Source organism: Rhipicephalus microplus, chromosome 1 (genome assembly GCF_043290135.1).
Source record: "Rhipicephalus microplus isolate Deutch F79 chromosome 1, USDA_Rmic, whole genome shotgun sequence".
Taxonomy (NCBI): Eukaryota; Metazoa; Arthropoda; class Arachnida; order Ixodida; family Ixodidae; genus Rhipicephalus; species Rhipicephalus microplus.
In genome coordinates, this window is record NC_134700.1 from 292,312,819 (window position 1) to 292,332,394 (window position 19,576).

Below are 19,576 nucleotides of genomic sequence, written 5' to 3' on the forward strand. Positions count from 1 at the left end.
CAATTCACCACAATTCAATAAATCCACACTATTTCCGGGTAAAAAAAAAGCTCTCCGCGCGCAAAACAAGCGTAACGTAGAACGCATCTCACTCGCAGCTAACGGTGGAGACAATTGAGCGCAGCGGCCCCACCGCGGTAATTTAGTGGCTAAGGTACTCGGCTGCTGACCCGCAGGTCGCGGGATCGAATCCCGGCTGCGGCGGCTGCATTTCCCATGGAGGCGGAAACGCTGTAGGCCCGTGTGCTAAGATTTGGGTGCACGTTAAAAAACCCCAGGTGGTCGAAATTTCCGGAGCCCTCCACTACGGCGTCTCTCATAATCATATGGTGGTTTCGGGACGTTAAACGCTACATATCAATCAAATTAAAAAAAAGACACACAGAGGCAGCCCTTACACATTTTCCGGACAAAGTTTCCAAATATGGTACGCCCCAAACAATTCTATTTCACGTTGACTCTTAGCTTTGCATAGAATGTTTAATTTTCAAACATAATTATTACACTGCATGCTTGAAATGTAGCGAAAGTTTCCCGCCAGTTTCATAGGGTAGAACATTTTCATGCTCCCGCAAGCAAATGTTAATTCATCAACCAGACTGTCCAATGTACTTCTTATCGCAACTAAACAGAATGATATACAGAATTAAATAGTGAATTTCGCGCCAAAATCACGACCGCAGAAGGAGAAAACACATAGACAGTACGGGCCCTGACTTGCAACTGTTTGTTCCTTGAACAAGCAGGCTATTATAAACGCACTTCTCGTCAACGCACGCGCAACATGCTCGGGTCGTCGTTTACCTAATCACGATATCGAGAGAGAGAGAGAGAGAGAGAGAGAGAGAGAGAGAGAGAAAGATACAAGGAAAGGCAGGGAGGTTGACCAGACGCACATTCGGTTTGCTACCCTGCACTGGGGAAGAGATGAAGGGGAGAAAAGAGGTTGCAGAGAGATGAGAAGGTACACACAATCACGAGCACACTCGGGGAGCACACACAGTCTACAGGCGGTCACTCTGGTGATATCGACACGATACGGGATGAGTGAGGTTTCGCTAACACAATCATTACCCCGTATGTGATATTCCTCCAAAATTTCTCGTGCTACCTCACTTTTACTTTTCCCCAAGAATCTAATCTGCGTGAAGCATGGTGAGCATCCACACAAAGTGACTACGCGTTTAAATGCACACCGTCCTTATTCGTTACCGTGAGAGATCAAAATCTCTATGCATTACATCGAATAAGCTATAGAAAACACGAACTGTCATGCGCCCTCGGGTTACTTCATGCTTAATTTCTATTTCGCCCATAAAGCTGCTCAAGTGCACATAAAAAAAAGTGCAAAACGATCCCCCTCCGCTTTGCATGGACAGACGCCACAAGGTAGCTTTGCCACCTGACAACTTCTAGCCTCTTCTCGGCGGAGTGTAACACGTAAGTTATAAGGCATGCATGCTGCGCTACATCAACAGACTGATTCGCAGCGATTCTTTTTCCATATACTGACTGCATCAACTTGGAGCATTGCTTCTGTGCTGACTTAAGTTGCGAGTTGACTTCGCAAAAGTGAACACTACATTAATTCTAGTGACCTAGAGTGCGCTGTGCGAGATCTGCGGCATTGAAGAAAAGATTGGCGGTTTATTCTGCTTCATTTTTACGTGATCCATCAAGACAATTATCATGTAACACACTGCAAATGCTCAACGATTAGTCACTTTCCGTTATTGGAAAAGCACTGTATACATACGCTGCTTTTCAGCTTACGGGGCAGTACACTTTTGTGCTTGTTTATTTATTTACTTATTTATTTCGAAATACCCTCCGGCCAAAGGCATTATGGAGGAGGGTGAAACACAATTTTTTACTCATACAATGTCAGCCAATAATAAAACATGAATAAAAACAAACAAAAAATAACAATATAAGCGTTGTGTATACAAACAGAACAAGTAAGTAAGTGTGGGCGTTTATACAATGCTATAGTTAGCGCAGAACGAAACAAGTGATGATCGGTCAAGATGACCACAGATCCGGGAAGGTGGTTCCATCCACTGATGTTCTGGGAATAAATGAATTGCTGCATGTTTTGGTTAGACATGACATAAAGCATCCACACTCTTCTGCTTGTTGAGCCCGACTTGCATGTCAGAACGCCTCTGTATAAAGTGCAGGCGTCTCAACACACGGCCCACACATCCTTCGCTATAGCTGTCCCATACAAAAATAATACAATAATTTTGTGTGTACATGAGGCACACAAACACAACTGATCTAAAGCTTTTTTTTTTCATGAGGCACGCGATGTGGTCATGGTGTGTCGAAGCATAACCACGAAACAAAAACTTTATATTCCAGGATCACATACATTAGTTATTCTGTTGATCGGTATCCACACGCGCTGTTAGAATCCTGAAGCCAAATCTGGCAACGATGCCTGATATCTTGTGCAAGCTAACATTCTTCATTAGGATTCGTTTCTGTATAACCTCCCTGCCTTTAATCATATCTGGTGTTTTGCACCCCAAACTACACCAGATTATTATGAGAGACGCCGTACTGAACTTATCCAGAAATTTCGACCACTGTCGTTTTTTTTTTTTGCAGTGCGCTGACAGCGCACAGTACACGACCCTCTGGCAGTTCGCCTTCATTAAATGCGACCGCAGCGGCTGCTGGTATCTGCCTCAGATATATATATATATATATATATATATATATATATATATATATATATATATATATATATATATATATATATATATATATATATATATATATATATATATATATATATTACACAGAACAAGAAATAACTTACCGTGAGCAGGAACCTAACCTACGACCTCCGAATAACGCGTTCAATGCTCTACCACTGAGCTATCACGTGGAGTTGAGTGTGGTACACTCTTTTTATGAGCCTGTGTGGCGTCACGTAGCACGCGAACTTAGTACGAGCAGGCAGCTGACCAATAGTCCCTCGTATACAACCTAACGGTATCAAGTCTGCCAGTACGAGCTTCCTTTCTTGTTCTGTGTAATATATATATATATATATATATATATATATATATATATATATATATATATATATATATATATATATATATATATATATATATATATATATATATATATATATATATATATGTATATATATATATATATATATTACACAGAACAAGAAATAACTTACCGTGAGCAGGAACCTAACCTACGACCTCCGAATAACGCGTTCAATGCTCTACCACTGAGCTATCACGTGGAGTTGAGTGTGGTACACTCTTTTTATGAGCCTGTGTGGCGTCACGTAGCACGCGAACTTAGTACGAGCAGGCAGCTGACCAATAGTCCCTCGTATACAACCTAACGGTATCAAGTCTGCCAGTACGAGCTTCCTTTCTTGTTCTGTGTAATATATATATATATATATATATATATATATATATATATATATATATATATATATATATATATATATATATATATATATATATATATATATTCCACAGAACAAGAAAGGAAGCTCGTACTGGCAACTGGCAGACTTAATGCCATTAGGTTGTATACAAGGGACTATTGGTCAGCTGCCTGCTCGTACTAAGTTCGCGTGCTACGTGACGCCACAACAGGCTCATAAAAAGAGTGTACCACACTCAACTCCACGTGATAGCTCAGTGGTAGAGCCTTGAACGCGTTATTCGGAGGTCGTAGGTTCGGTTCCTGCTCACGGCAAGTTATTTTTCACCCACATTTCTTTCTTCTTATTTACTTTACATTGGTTCTAATAACTTCCCATATACATTCCTTGGCTATATTGCCTGTTAGATCTCATTAATATTGAGTCAGAACACGGAAAACACCCGTCCTTAGGTATACACTTCTTTCCCATATATATATATATATATATATATATATATATATATATATATATATATATATATATATATATATATATATATATATATATATATATATATATATATATATATATATATTTATATATATATATATATATATATATATATATATATATATACTTCCAAATAGCAATCGTATACCAAAGTTGATGTCAGTCGAAAGTGTGATATATAATCAACAAACAAATTACTTGGTCTTGAATCAAACATTCAGCTTCACAGCGTATACCTCTGAAACCCATATCGGTAAATGGGCTCTGGTCAGTGATGGGTTGTCCTCTGTCCGTTTAAAGGCGGGGTCAGTCAACCCCATGTCGACGTCGGGGGCTCGTATTACCCCAATAAAGTTCTCGTTAATCGCTTAGCATCCACACATACACACGACGCACAAAAACGTCTTTCGTGTTACCGTTTTTTTATTTTGTCGTGGTTCAATGGCGGCATTGTGCTTGAACAAACAGACCAGTATAGTCAGAACACTTCCCCCCGTCATAAGCACAGCAAAAGCGCGCGCGCGCCGCGGTCAGAGCCCATGTAGTGTCCGAGACAATTTTCGTGTTTTGCTTCGAGCCATTCGTCACACCATGTGCCGGTCAAGCCAACATTGTACACTCGAGCCCCCCCTCTATTCCTCCCAGCCACTGCTTTGTGAAGGAGAGCCCAGCACTGGACACGAGCCTGCGCTGCCAATCGACTCCACAATGGCCAGTCGGGGTGCTGAATTAGTGGCCACTATGGAGTGACTGCTCTATGGGGCGGACGACGAGGGTGTGAGGACGGCTGTTGAAGTGCGTAGTTCAGTGAGTGGCGTTCCGCTTCTCGGATGTCCCTTTGTAGCCCTCATCCGTCCAGCAAAAAAAGAAGTAAAATAAAGGTCCAGAGCAAGAAAGAAGGCAACGAAGCTAAGGAAGGGTCCCGTCAAGCAAGACACATTGTGACAGCCATTGGCACTAACGGACAGCACGGCAATGTCTCGCCCTCACTTCAACCCCGCCGATCTCTCCGAATGCCCACGTTTCATTCACGGCACAAGCCAGCACACTAACTCCTTAACTGTCTGGCAAGAAGGGTTGTTGTGGTCTCTCAAGAAAGATACAGAGATGCGAAACGGCTACAACAATGAAGTGCGCGCCCAGGCGTAGACACTCACGGTATACACCATAAACGCTTCAATACCGAGGGCGCCTACAATCGAGTGAGATAGAGAGAGCGAGAGAAAGAAAAAAGGAAGTTCGAGTGTGCTCTTGGTCACCACCAATAGCGTACACATTAGCGTGGTTTCATCGTATACGTGAGTGCGTCGATACTTTGCTTTCGACTGCCACGACGAAGAGCCGCATAAAAGGGCAAGAAAAAGCGAACTAAGTGGCTTTTCTGGTAGCACGACCACCAAATGGTGGCCAGTGTCACGCCCCGTCTGTACTTCAGTCTAGTGGCTAATGGATGCTCACCCTTGTCCCATGCACATGCATGGAAGGGCGCGGAAACTTCAGATCTAAGCAACGTAATATGGACGTATGGATGTTGTACTCCATTTGGGGCTTCTGCGTGCAACTGTAGATGGGAAGGCTGGTGTTATTGAAGGTGAAACACCTTAATTAGTGCCCTTCAGTTTCTCGGCTTTACTTAAAGTTACAATAAAGCGAAACAATAAGTTAATCTAGACTCATAAATTATTCTTTGAAAACTATATACTATAGTTAATTTTACTATTTCAAATTACAAATAAACAAAAAAAGTTTCGACTGTCTTCTTTTCAATTTCGTACCGCAATCTCTGCAGGTGATTCGTGACGTCACGGATTTGAACGTGCTTCTTTTTGTCCTGGCCGCACTGGCTAAGCAAAGTTTCTTGAAGCTTGACTCGTTGTTTTTGGCACCCTCACAGGACAACGTACTTTATTTTTTACATATTAGAAAGAACTACACACAGTCATTATAGGACCTGTAGTGATCTGCGACTATCTATGACGTCACAGCGAATCGGTGCCGGAACTTCAAGGTGTCTTCACCACATGTACATTTTCTTCACATGCATGTGTTCTCGCTTTCCAAGTGTCTACTCTTGGTGAGCGGGTATACTTTCAGTCCTTCGAAAGCACTATTCACTAGTGAACGAAACGTTGTTTCGTGCATCTTCCGTGCATCTTCCGACTTGTACTGCGCCAAACGTCTCATGGCCTATGTTCGTTGCCTATATGTTCATGGCTTATGTTTCTTTACCCATGTCCACGTTGCTTGCCATGTATTAGGTAGGCTCGGGTTCTCCTCAAGTGACAAAACGTCACTTTTCTCCCGAGCCTGCCCTCATCCTTGGGATGAAATAAAATTGAATTGAATTGAATTGAATAGTATCCCTGTATAGTATCACTATCTCTTCCGTGTTCGAGGCGGTGACCATCGGCCTCTTTGGGTCCCCGCCTCCCATCCATGCACTTTTCTACCAAAGACCTTCTCTACCGTTGAGGCATTGGATCACTCAGATCAGGGATGTCATGCTCACCTCAGCTAGCGGGCCGCAGTCACAAAATGTAGTCCTGCGGGGGCCAGCACAGTCAACAATGTCAGAAAAACCAGGTGGTGGTGGAGAGGGGGGTAAGCAAAATTTGAACAAAATATTAGATAACGACGGTGTTTCGAAGCAGACATCTCCCATACGCCCCATGCAAGTTTTCTGAAAGGTATTCCATGGAAGATTTCGAGAAACATATCCATATTGATCTTTAGAATAACTGAAGTCTGGACGCCGGTTATAAAGTACAGTTTTTGTCACATTATGCTTGGCAGCATGGTGACCACACGGGATGCCTAAAAGAAAAAAAAATGGTTGAGAGCATTCACGTCCATGTAGCTTGTGAACAAACTTATTGGTGAAAAAAGTATCGGACCACAACCGTCATGTGCGTGGCGCGCCGCTAAAGCGAGGTGTACACACGGGCTGTATGCGACCCGCGTGTTTCAGACCTCTGACTTATCAGAGGTGGTAAATTTTGTAGTATTTATTTCTCCCCTGATGCTGAAGAAAAGTATGGAAAAATCCGATATGCACCCAGGGACTCATTCCAAATATAGTTCCGCTGAATGGCAAAAGAATGAAAACAAGACAGGGAGGAAAGGCAGACACGTTGTCTGGTTTATATTAACAAGTTTGCTACCCAACACGGGGGAAAAGCGCGGAGAAGTTCGAAAGTTAGAAGAGTATCGCGAAAATGACAAAAATAAGACAACAAGCTGATGTAGCTAGAAACCGTCCTGAAATGTCATTGTTTAGGATGACATTTCAGGAAGTTACTATAGCCACCACATTACTCAAACATTTAGGGGCAACAGACTTGGACGATAGGCTATGTGTATGATGCCGTATACATCGTGAAAGAATGACGGGTGGTGGTTGGTGGTGGTGGTGATGCTGTCCCAGGCGGGGTTAGCCTGGCCGACTTGGCCGGCAATCGCTCCGCCTGCGCGACTCTCTTCATGTAGTTCGTCTCACCATATATCGCCTAATTCTGTCTCTCGTATAGAAAACGTAAGAGTATACGAATGAAAGAATGACGCACTCAGACGATGCGTGTGTTTTCTCCGCAGGGTGGAAGTTTTCCACGCAGCGGCTGTGGTTGACCTATACGGCTTGAGTTTACGTCGTTGCGATGTTTAGAGGTTATTTATGCAAACATCAAACAAGCTGAACATGCACGCACGCAGGTATATACGCACGCGATTACAAAACGCGACATCGATGATCCAGGCTGGTTATATAGCTGCATGACCTTCTAAAAACAACGTGGCTTCCCGTAAGATGAAAGACGGCCCAATTACAGTAGACCTTTGTACTTTGCAGGGTATCGCTGGTATCTTTCCACTATATAGTTATATAGATACCATGTGATGTTCACTTTGACATAACGCCAGTGCTGTAATGTGAGTGACAACGTTGCGTCCGACCATACGCTACCCTGTGCCAATGTATACAGTCAACATGATACATGCTTGGCATGCCATAAATATCGCCACAAGTACTTCAAGTACACAAAGCCGTTGATCAACCTCGTAACTATTGGCTCCAAGCAAACAAAAGAAACAGAAGTTACGCTGGCATGCAGCCAATCGATGACTACTTCGCAAGGCAGCGATTTCCACGACGCGTTGGATTTGTCGGAATTTTTTTTTGTCTCTCAAACATTCTTCAATGCTGAATGAGCTGGATCTCTTCACTTTGATGACAGCTGATGATTTTGGCAGAAACGAAGGTTCTTTCGATATTGTAGTAACTCGTGACAAAATACACTGAGCCTATTTACAGGCATCTGTATGTACCGCGTGGTTCTCAGCGCACTAAGCGCAAAACTATTCGATTACTGCTGCCAATATTTTCTCGAGCGTATACAAGCGCACAGCCAAGCACATTAAGAAACTGCATTTATGCACACCCCTTCTGTAGTCAGAACAGTAGGAACAGCAGACAATTGGAACTTGGACAAATTATTGCTTCACGCGTTCGGTTCAATCATTTTGTTCTGTTTTGTAGCGATATATACATTCATGTATACTCCAGCTCTGAAAGTCTGTCAACAGATAGGTGCATTCATGTTGACGCGCTCCAATATATGGACATTAAAAAAGCATAGCGAAAGCTTCATACGCTACGAAAAGCAACTTGCTTTAGTTCCTGTCAGAACTGCTACAAAGAAAGAATTTCGGGGTTTTGAGTAGAACATAGAAAAATGGACGTATGCAAGTGCAAGTCGGTGTTATGAAAAAGAAAGCTAAAGAAATGAAGCAATGCTTTACGCGTGCGAGAAACTCACACTGCCGTGTTTTGGTTGCCTACAGATAGCACGCTTCAAGTTCTTCGCACCCTTAGAAATCACGAAGGCGAGGGGAAAAAAAAAGAGAAAAGATTGGGTGCCATACCACTCTCGGCTTTTGTGAATCGCAGACAAAAAAAAAAAAAACAACGACGATGTTCTTCCGCGTTTCAGGCTTTACTGCGCTGCACCAAAGTGCCGAGGCAAAGCGCGCAACCGGGACTCGAAATTTGATTGTCGCCTCTGGTGCTCTCTGACTGAGCGCCCTCTCGCGGGCGCTCGAGACGCTTCACGATCTTGGCGGTTTGATTCGCTCGCGCCGTCTGTCAGAAAACTGAGAGGGCGCTGTAAGTTGTCTCACTCACACTGTGTCTCTAACGGTGCGGCACTGAGTGAAGTATTGGTGCGCTCTCGAGACATTATGGCTTTTTGCCGAGTTTAGCGCCCCGGTCCACCGGAAACTCGACCGGTACGACATAAAGCTTGTCGCGTGTACTTTTACGCGCCGCAAAAGCGACAACAGCGTCCCCTCGAGGCGAGTGCTTTCAGCCTCACACATAAACCCCGCGGCGAAAATTTGCGATCACTCTTCTCGAACAAAACGAGGCGCAGCAGAAAAAAAAAAGAAAGTGATGGCGACAGCTTTTAGAAGCACGCAGAGTTCCCGCACGCAAGACTGCCGGTGATTTGCTTTCACCGACTCCGAGCCCGCGGAATCGAACGGGTGGTCTGTGGGATGGCAAGGCGCCTTGTGCACGCGCTTTTACCTCCATCGTGGTTTCACATGCAAACCCACGCATGAGCGGCCGAGTGCATTGACTCTGCATGTGGCTGTGACGTCATGCAGTCGATAACGAGTAGGGAGGAGTAAGAGGGCTTAGCGCCGAAATGACGATACTCACGTTTTCCAGATTGATGGTAGTCAGAAAAAAAATGCCCGTGCACTTTGTACATTTTTGTTATTATGCCTACTAAGGCATCTTCAGAATATAACTTAAAAAAAAAGAAACCTTGAGAAGTCAAGCATCAAGTTGCAACTTTAATTCCGCACCGAGTACTGATGTGAACGTTGTGTAAACAGCATCTAACATTACGCAGAGTATTTCAGGCGAACAAATCGCGCTCCATATTGACAGAACTTTTTCTATCATGGAAATCTGCACCGACCGAAACAATGAAATGGTCTGTCGTCAACACGCATGTCTATATAGGGCGCATACCAACGAGGAAACACTCTTGCGCAAGATAAAAAGGTTTATTAGAAATGCGGATTATCACATCTCAATTAACCCGACGCGGCAACTTTAGAAAAAGTTTCGTCTGCAGATTAGTCATATACCGCAACAAAGTATAAATAGTGCTAGTTCTTGATTCGATATTTATATTAAGTATGAGTTTTCAGGCACCAACCGGGACAGAGGCGGCGTCATTGTTATATATATATATATATATATATATATATATATATATATATATATATATATATATATATATATATATATATATATAAGGCAAAGAGGTGTATATCTAAGGGCTCGTTTTTCAGTGTTTTGACACAATATTTATGAGATCCAACAGATAATAATGCCAAGGGGTGTATTGGGTATATGGGAAGTTATTAGAACAATTGTAATGTAAATAAGAAGAAAGAAAAGTGGGTGAAAAAATAACCTGCCGTGAGCAGGAATATATATATATATATATATATATATATATATATATATATATATATATATATATATATATATATATATATATATATATATATATATATATATATATATATATATATATATATATATATATATATTCACTAAGTTGACACTCATTCGCGTGTCAACTTAGCGCTTGTTCATTCCGCCAACAGCGTCCACAAACCCTGCACACCGCCACACACAAAAAGTTGCCTTCGTTTCAATAAACATCAGTTTGTGACCACAGGAAGGTTCTTACGGCTGCTGCCGATCTGTCTGTGGGTATACCCACGAATATGCATAAATTGGAGGGCTACGAAGCTACATGATGAGCCCTGCATTTGTTTTTGGTTCAATTATGGGCAGTCCAACGGGCCTTCGTAGCGGCTGAAAGGATATATGTCTTTCGGTTCAAATGTGGGAGCGGCCCGCGTCGGGCTAAAAAGCTAGCGCGACCTATTGGACCTTAATGAAGTTCTTTCATCCATCATCCATCCATCCGGCTTCCAACGTTACACTACTTCTCTATACGTGGTCTTAGCCAAATAGGCCAGTCTGCGACACCCAGAATGTAGCATGCAGGCAAAGTTCCAAGTAATAAAGATTAACGCTACCTAATACTAACAAGCCATTCAGCTCCCTGTACGATTTGAAAATAAAAAAAGAAGGAAACGCTATAACAAATGCTTACGTACAGACTTGTTTAAGCTGGCTTATTTCGTTGCATTCCTCGCAAAGAATAAATTGGAAACCAGAAACATAATGGATGCCCTCGGTTTGAAACGTCCTTTTGCCACTCCTTGAAAAACGAGTATTTTACAAGAAAGCCGAAACGTCATGTAAAGAGCTGCATATCGTCGTCTTTTCAGCAAAAGCGTACAAGATCCTTTTCACGTGAAGAGGGAGGGTCGTTTCGAATTAAACGCAGGATAAACCGGCGGGACATAATCAAAAAACGTGCGCATTTCTTATTCATTACCGAAAAACTCGGCCGGCGAGAGCAGCAACTCATTCAAAGCGACCCTCCTAAGCTGGCCTTTGTCGAGAGCTCCGCGCAGTTCCCTCCGTTAGCGAAGCCAAAGTCGCCCTTCTCCTTTTCCGGCCCGCATCCCGCGCGCGTCGACCCTCCCTCGCCTCATCAGCTCCCGAAGCCAACATAATGGGGGGCAACACAAAATACGGTGATGGGAACCCGAGCGGGGCCTCGGAGGGCGAACCCCAGCTGCGTGCGGGCCAGAACGCCCTCTCATTGGCCGCCCGAGTCGGGACGGGTCGACCAACGGGCGACTACGCGCCGGCACCATCGATCGGCCGAGAAGGCGTCAGGACCCCCTCCGGAACCAATCACGGTCTGTCATTCCGGTTTGGCTAAACCGAGCAATCTTGGCGCGAGCGGCCGAAAAATTCGGACGGGGCGAGGATAACCGAGACGCGATCACGCGCCCGGACCATGTGCGCCAGCTCGGCCGACGCCTCCTCGTGCGCACAGCTGAGGGGACCAGCGGAGCCCGTCGGCAGCGCGATGCAAGTGTTCGGCACTACAGCGCACCCTCCGCCCTCGTTCGTCGAGTACCAGCGGCTGCAGCTGTTCGACTACAGCCAAGCCAGCCGGCTGCGCATCGTGCAGCCCGGTCTCCTGGGCGCCTACGCCGGTGCCTTCAGCCCGTACGCGCCACCTCCGGGAGCCGAGAGCCTGTTCGGCTTCCCGCCTTTCTTCCGGTTTGACCCGAGGTCTCGCTTCGTCCAGGAGGAGCCCAAGCCTCAGCACAGCTACATCGGGCTCATAGCGATGGCCATCCTCAGCTCGGCGGAGAAGAAGATGGTGCTGAGCGACATCTACCAGTACATACTGGACAACTACCCGTACTTTCGGAACCGGGGTCCCGGCTGGCGAAACTCGATCCGCCACAACCTGTCGCTCAACGACTGCTTCGTCAAGGCCGGCCGCAGCGCCAACGGCAAGGGCCACTACTGGGCCATCCACCCAGCCAACGTGGACGACTTCAAGAAGGGCGACTTCCGACGCCGCAAGGCTCAGCGTAAGGTGCGCAGGCACATGGGTCTCTCGGTGCCCGACGACGACGACAGCCCGACGCCGACGCCGCCTCCCACGCTGCAGCAGCCTCCGGTCGAAGCGCAGCACACGCCGACCGCCACAATCTGGGGGGAGGACGGCACGGCCGCGGGCCTGACGCACAAGCTGTCTTTCAAGAGACGCCAGTTCGACGTGGAGAGTCTTCTGGCGCCGGACCCGTCCCCGCTTGAGTTGCGCTCGCAGCAGCAGCAACAGCAGCCGCCGAAGCACAGCAGTCCGTGGCCCTTGCCGCCCGCTGGCTGTGCACTGGAGTCCATAGGACTCCAGGGTGCGTGGCCAGGCCAGCCGCAGTCTTTGCTAGCCATTCACCAGGAGCGCCTGTCGCTTTTCAGAGCGCAGCAGCAAGAACAAATGCTTCAACGCTGGTGTCCCCTTCAAGATGCACGCTCTTCACCCTCCATTTCGGACACCGAAGCTGACAAGCTGAGCGCTCCACCTTGATCTTAATGACCTCCCACGTGACTAAAATGGCCGATACACTGTAGGCAAATACAAGCCTTGCCATGGAAGTGTGACCTCCGTTTATTGAATTCTATAACAGAGCAACGCGTGAACGTAGCTCGCTCCAACGTTCATCTTTCTCTTTTGCCTCGTGTATGTGCCATGGTGCGTTTTAGGAACACTGCTAGTCATCCGTCTAGAAGAAGGTTCCAGCGAGGGCAAGAACGCTGCGCCTGACCTTGGCGTCGAGAGAGAAAACAACTGTACAGACAGGAGCAAGCTTCAGGTGGTTGAAGCCGGCGATAGTGTCACATCACGTGTTACAAAGACAGAGGTGCTTCGAACTCGGACTTCATGTGTATATAGAGACTCGAATGAGAAGCCACTCCACGAAATCAAGCAATATGTAAGTGATTGTTTCAATAAACCACTGTTTGTTAACTCTTGTTGATTTATAGCTTACACTCAAGATGAAAACATACCATTAATTAAATTTAAGTAAATAGAAGACATGCACATGTTTAGATTTATGTGCTTTAAACCATGTGGTACAAAACTCTTTCTGAGAAGTTTAAGATGTGCATATCATATATAGATGTAAGTATTTTTATAAACGCAATTTATTGAAACAGAGCTCATGTACTCTCTGAGCAATGGTTTCTGTAATTGCATAGAAGTTTTATGGTGAAACTACAACGAGAAAGCAAAATTGCCTGCAAGCTTCAATGATGGTTGCATTTAAAATGCGTTAACGTTTCTTCACGTGAACGTCCTCCCATCTCAATAAACGCCATTTTAGCCGAATTAAAAGCCCTCAATCACCTTTGCTTATAAATCGACCTAATATATATATCACAAGATGGCGATCGAATTACTTTGTCGCCGTCAAATGCACTGAGGTTTTCACTTTCTGTTATCTCCAGTCTCAATGCCTGAGAAGTGGTATGACGAGTAAGAAACGCTCCGTAACACGCATGCCAAACAATTATTCGAACATTGGCTTCATTCAGTGTACTAAATTAATATAATAATAGACAATATGAAACAAGTGCTTCCAAGAAGCATATGTGAAGAGACAGTCACTTTGACCACGTATGTGTTGCCCTCGACATCTTGATCGCAGTTGCAGAAAATAAATGCACTTGGCGTATTCGCTCAGTACCAATAAATGACGATAAATGAAATAATATATTTTTGTATTTACTTCGGGATTTGAGGAGAAAGCGATCACTTAAAATTCATTTATATGTTTTAGAATAATATGGGAGGTGTGTATGCATTTAATTAATTACTGGACAATGTCACACAACGCGTAAATGACGGTGAAGAACACAATGTACATCAAACAGCGCAGAGGGAGCGAGTAAATCATTACTGTCTAAACTGTGGGCATGTATATGTGCCTGCATGCTTGAACTGCTCCGCTTCATGTCATGATCATACCAACGCCATTTTTGCGCGCATATACATGCTATTTGCTATTCTGTTATGATAACCAGTTGTTATCATTTACTTTCCCTTCTTTTTAATCTATCCGAGCATTCCGCATATATTATATAGGAGACCATTGTGTCTCACATGTTTTCCGTGAGTTGAAATTTATAAGTAGCCTTGACAACACCCTAAGCACACGCAGACATGTGATATTACATCATCCCATATACCAACGCAATTTTCCCCAATAATTTTGCTGCAAGCACTAAAATTTATACTCAATCACAGAGTTTTTCACACAAAGCCTGCAGATTTGTGCAGGCGGGTGCGGTGTAAAACACGTTGCATATATTTGCGTGATACGTGTGGAAACAGACATATGCATTTACTTCTTCTGTATTATTTTGTATGCACAAGTTATTTGTGTTTGCACCAATTTTTGCTTTTTTATCGCAAGATACTTAAAGATTATTGAACAGTCTTTAGGTCGTATAGAGCAAGACTAAGCTCGCCTTCCTGTCACATACATCCATATATGCCACAATATGTAATACAATGCATTGGTCCATTTTGTTAAACATATATATGCACGTTCAGGAGGTGTTGGTGCCTTTTTTGTTCAGGTGTTGGTATCTCTTTACAGAAAATTAAAAACAGAGGAGACAGACACAGATTTAGAAAATAAAACATATAAAATCGCACCTAATATAATTCACTAAAATCATTTTCCTAAACCACAAAATTAATCACATAAGCACCAAGTATGGTCACACGTACAAGGAATAGGTTGACACATAAGGCTACACATGGGTGCGAAACCTTGTCACACAATATAATACCACTTAATTATCACACTATGTCCAGTCATATTTATTTGGAGCACGTTGAGGAACAACACGACAAGGTCAGGTCAAATTATATGCGTATTGTCACGAGAGAAACTATATATCGAAGCACCAACTGTTTACTCAGCCACAGCAGCCAATATAGCTTCTACGCTCTCTTCTTTTGCCACCAACACAGCGTGACAAAATATAAAGAGCTTTCATTATACAAAGTGCTGTTTACAATCATTTTGAAGGATATCGCTCGCTATCATAAATTTGTTTCATGCCAGTAATGCTCACCCTAGACTTAAGCTAACTCAACTAAACATGTTAACTGTTAATTTATTGTCGCTAAGTTCTACCCCAGCTCGAGTGTGTTTTTTTTTTTGTCTGACATATTGCACCCAATATGGCTTAATATACACAGCCCTGAAGAACTCAAAATGTAGGCTGTCAGATTAGTGTATGGTAAATTTTCGACGCTTGACACTCCAGTGAAACTCTATAGTGAAATCTGATTACATTTCGTCCTTTGAGTGGAGGAAAAATATTTACCGAAAGAGTTAATCTCCAAGCTATTCAATAAAGAACGACCGCTCGACTTGTCAATGTATCAGGATGCATTACCAACACACGATGATGATGATAACGTACAGATGAAGAGGATGGGTATACTAAATGCCCCCATTAAGTCCGTTATATATGATGACAAGTCATATCCGCTCAAATCACCGAACTGCTTATTTTTTTCCTACTTTGTAAGAACTATGTAGCATACATATTCAAGAGAGGCAACCATTATTATTCTAAAATTATCAATCGATCTCCTTACTATCGCAATGGTGTAAACTTTTGTTTTATTATAACTATGTCGTTCAACTGCTGGTTTTTCTTGATCCTAATTCACTTCGTATTTCTGTATCTTATGACTGTGCTTCAACCTTGATTCATTCTGCTCTATTTATGCGCGCGAGCGTGTGCGTGCGTGCGTGCGTGCGTGCGTGTGTGTGTGTGTGTGTGTGTGCGAAATAGTCGCGTGTATCTTGCCAACAACCTACTGGAACTTCTTAATCACAGTAGTTTATAAACAAAAATAAATGAATAGAAAATCGAAGCTTGCGCTAAACCACACATTTGTCGCTGCAGAGCTGGTGGACGCTTGTCTTGTTAATCCTCAGAACAAAATGCTTGGGCGGTCATTGAGCGCGATTCGGTGCGTGAGGATGATATATATATTTTTTTTGATCTACGACACACGACAAACTTCGACCTTAACAACTCTGCTGCAATGTTTAAAACTTCTTTTTTTTTACGCGCAGTTGACAATAGGAATCGCTTGGAACTGTGACAATTGCATTCGCTACATCGCTCATTTATTGTGTCGTTGTGTTGCATTCATAGTTTTCTTCTATTTATTTTATTTAACCTGCATAAACCTAGCGTCCGCAGCATGTTTATTAAAAAAATATTAAGCTGACATTTCATGAGATGGGACTGTCAAAACAACCGACGCTTGCGCAAATTTCAGTACTGGTCTCTAAACAGGCTGGCTTCTATGCATCATCATTAAACTTGCCGTTGCTTTCGATCGACACTTTCCTATCTCAATATATTTTGCGCGAGTGTCATATATATATATATATATATATATATATATATATATATATATATATATATATATATATATATATATATATATATATATATATATATATATATATATATATATATATATATATATATATATATATATATATATATATATGAACCAATAAGAGAAAAAACACCTTCCTGTTTCTTCTTTCTTTCTCGTGGGTCTTTCTTACCTTTCGGCACGTCTATTATCAAGTAGCGTAGCCCAACATAACCTATCTGTTAAACATGTAGCACATGCTGTTGGTGCAAAGGAGTTCCCACATACGCAATATATACTGACTTGTCAAGGCGGTTTAGTGTTCATGGCACTCGACCGCTGACCTGAAGGTCGAGAACTCGAGTCTCGAACGCAGCGGCTGCAAGTCGACATACGCAAAACGCTGAAGAGATAGGTGCACTTTAATAAACCCCAAGTGGTCAAAATTTTTCATGTTCTCCACGACGCCAACTTTCTTAGTCGTATCGAGGTTTCGAAACGTAACCCCCCCCCCTTTATCGTAAATATACACGCTATAAAACAATCACCTAAGAATACGAGGAAGAAACAGACGACGCCAACCACAAACAGTTTTTAACTATAACTGTCTCACTCAACTATAGCTTGTATGCTCGAAAATATAATTTAGACATTATCATTTTTTGAACCAACAAAATCACGAGATAGGCATACATACAATTAAGAATCACAATTTGTGAAACATCGTCCCATATTTCTAGTTGATGTGAAAAAATAAGCATACTCGTGTAAAAGCCCACTTCGCACCGCTGTATATAGTGCTCGGGTACATAGCAATAGGCCGGTGAACTTTCGCAATAAAGCAAAAGTTGTCGGCTGCCTGAACATATTATACATTGGGTGTGTCATAATTCTTAAGAACTAGCTGATCGTTCGAAGAGAGTGCTTTGCTTTACTGCTCATTCACACCCATGGATGACATAGTCTATATATGTATATCTTGTTGTGAGCCTCAATTGCTTTTTCTGCTCCCAACCGTGTAAAGGCATTAATCGTTTATTTTATGCCACATGATACGCCTTCGCATACAGTGCTGTGATGCATTTTTATCTTTCGCAAATTTTTTGACTTGCAAGCAGAAATGTTATTCGTTTTTAGTAAAAAAAATTATAGGAGCCCTTTGCTAACGGGAAAATGCAGGCAAGCGGAGCTTCGCATGCTCTACATTCTTTCTATAAATTAACATCTAAAATGTTCAGCAAATCGTTTCTATTGAGTTTATTCAGAAATCAACCATCCAGGAAACTGATATGTGCCACGAAAATTGGATGAATCCCACTATACTCACTGCTGGCCCACTAAGAATGAAGAAGGCAGCTTATGGCTGCGAAAAGGCGGCGGCGAGCCGAATACCTTAAGCTTACGTACAACGAGAAGGAACCGAAAAGGCAACGGAGCCTGCCAGAAGAACCCGAAGCGACGGAAGGCCTATACGCCAACAGTGACGTGCATGAGAGGTGCCAACGCTCGGCTTCAGCGAGAGTTTCTGTCTCTGTAGTTTGCACAACTGTGTCGTGTTTGTGACTGTGTGTCGTTTAATGCGAACCTCTCCGCTGTGAGAACCAGCCTTGAAACAGCCTATAGCATCACCCAACTAAAGCCTATATAGAAAACAGCAATCACGTTAGACCTCGGAATCTTCCAGCTTCGCTACTTCAAGCTTTGCGCAACTTGGTGCAAGCTTATAGACTTCTATTGCATTCATTTTTTTCTCTGCTTAATTCTATTTATTTATTTCTCCCTCTTTGTTTTTCCTTTTTGCTCTTTGTATTTTCCTTCTTCTTTTATCTACTTCTACCATCTCCCTTTCTCATTATGATTTTTCGCTTTCTTCCTCCTTCTTAATAGCTTATTCTCTCTCTCTCTCTCGCTCTATTTCTCTATCTCACTGCTTATTTCTGCCTTTCCTTTTCACTATTTAGCTCTTTCTCATTCTTTCTATTCTATGATTTACTCTCTCCTTTCCTCCTCACCATCGCATCTTTGCCCCTCACGCTCACTTTCCATTTCCACCCCCCTTGCTATACGCTATGCACTATACAACTCTATGCAGTGATCTGCTAGCGTGATCCGAGCGGTTAGAACGCTCGCCTTTGGTAGCGGGGAGAACTGCACGAACATAAAGAGGATGAAGAGAGTGCGTGCGCATCCTGATGATCATCATTTCTGTTTCCAACAGCAAAATTACGCCTAGCCTTTCTGTGATAATTTGAAGCAATGTTTACACAGCACACCGCGGTATCACAGATGAGAGAGGGAATAAAACGTTTATTAGATTTTCTGCGTGAGTAGATCGGTGAGTGGGATCTGGTTGTTGGAGCCTGAGACCACCCCTGTTCCGAATTTCTCATCGCAAGCTTGAATGTTCCTCTTCTTGGCTTTCTCTTGAAACGTATCATGGAGAAGAATACAGGAACAAGAGGTTTGTGCATATAATAAGGCTTGAGACGACTCCATGGAAAGCTGTAAGGCAGACACGAAGTATGCTATGACATTCCTTTTGTTTTGTTTTTATAAAATTGTAATATTATACAATTAGATTGACTTTCTCGGTTTTAGCTACATATTGATCACACTTTCCAGCTTGTTATACACTGTATTAACAATAAAACAAACCGTTTTTGGTGTATACACGGCGGTATGCCCAGGCCATTATCGGCCTGCACGCCGTGTCCTCGGGACA

The 19,576-nt window shown here is 43.2% G+C and overlaps 1 protein-coding gene across 1 annotated transcript; it reads left to right on the forward strand.

Annotated features, from left to right (window-relative positions):
• Positions 1–11,874: 11,874 nt before the first annotated feature.
• Positions 11,875–12,960, forward strand: LOC119165747 (forkhead domain 102C). The gene has a single exon (XM_037417828.2). It carries the CDS (start codon positions 11,875–11,877, stop codon positions 12,958–12,960), a length of 1,086 nt encoding a protein of 361 aa, XP_037273725.2.
• The last annotated feature ends 6,616 nt before the right edge of the window (positions 12,961–19,576 follow it).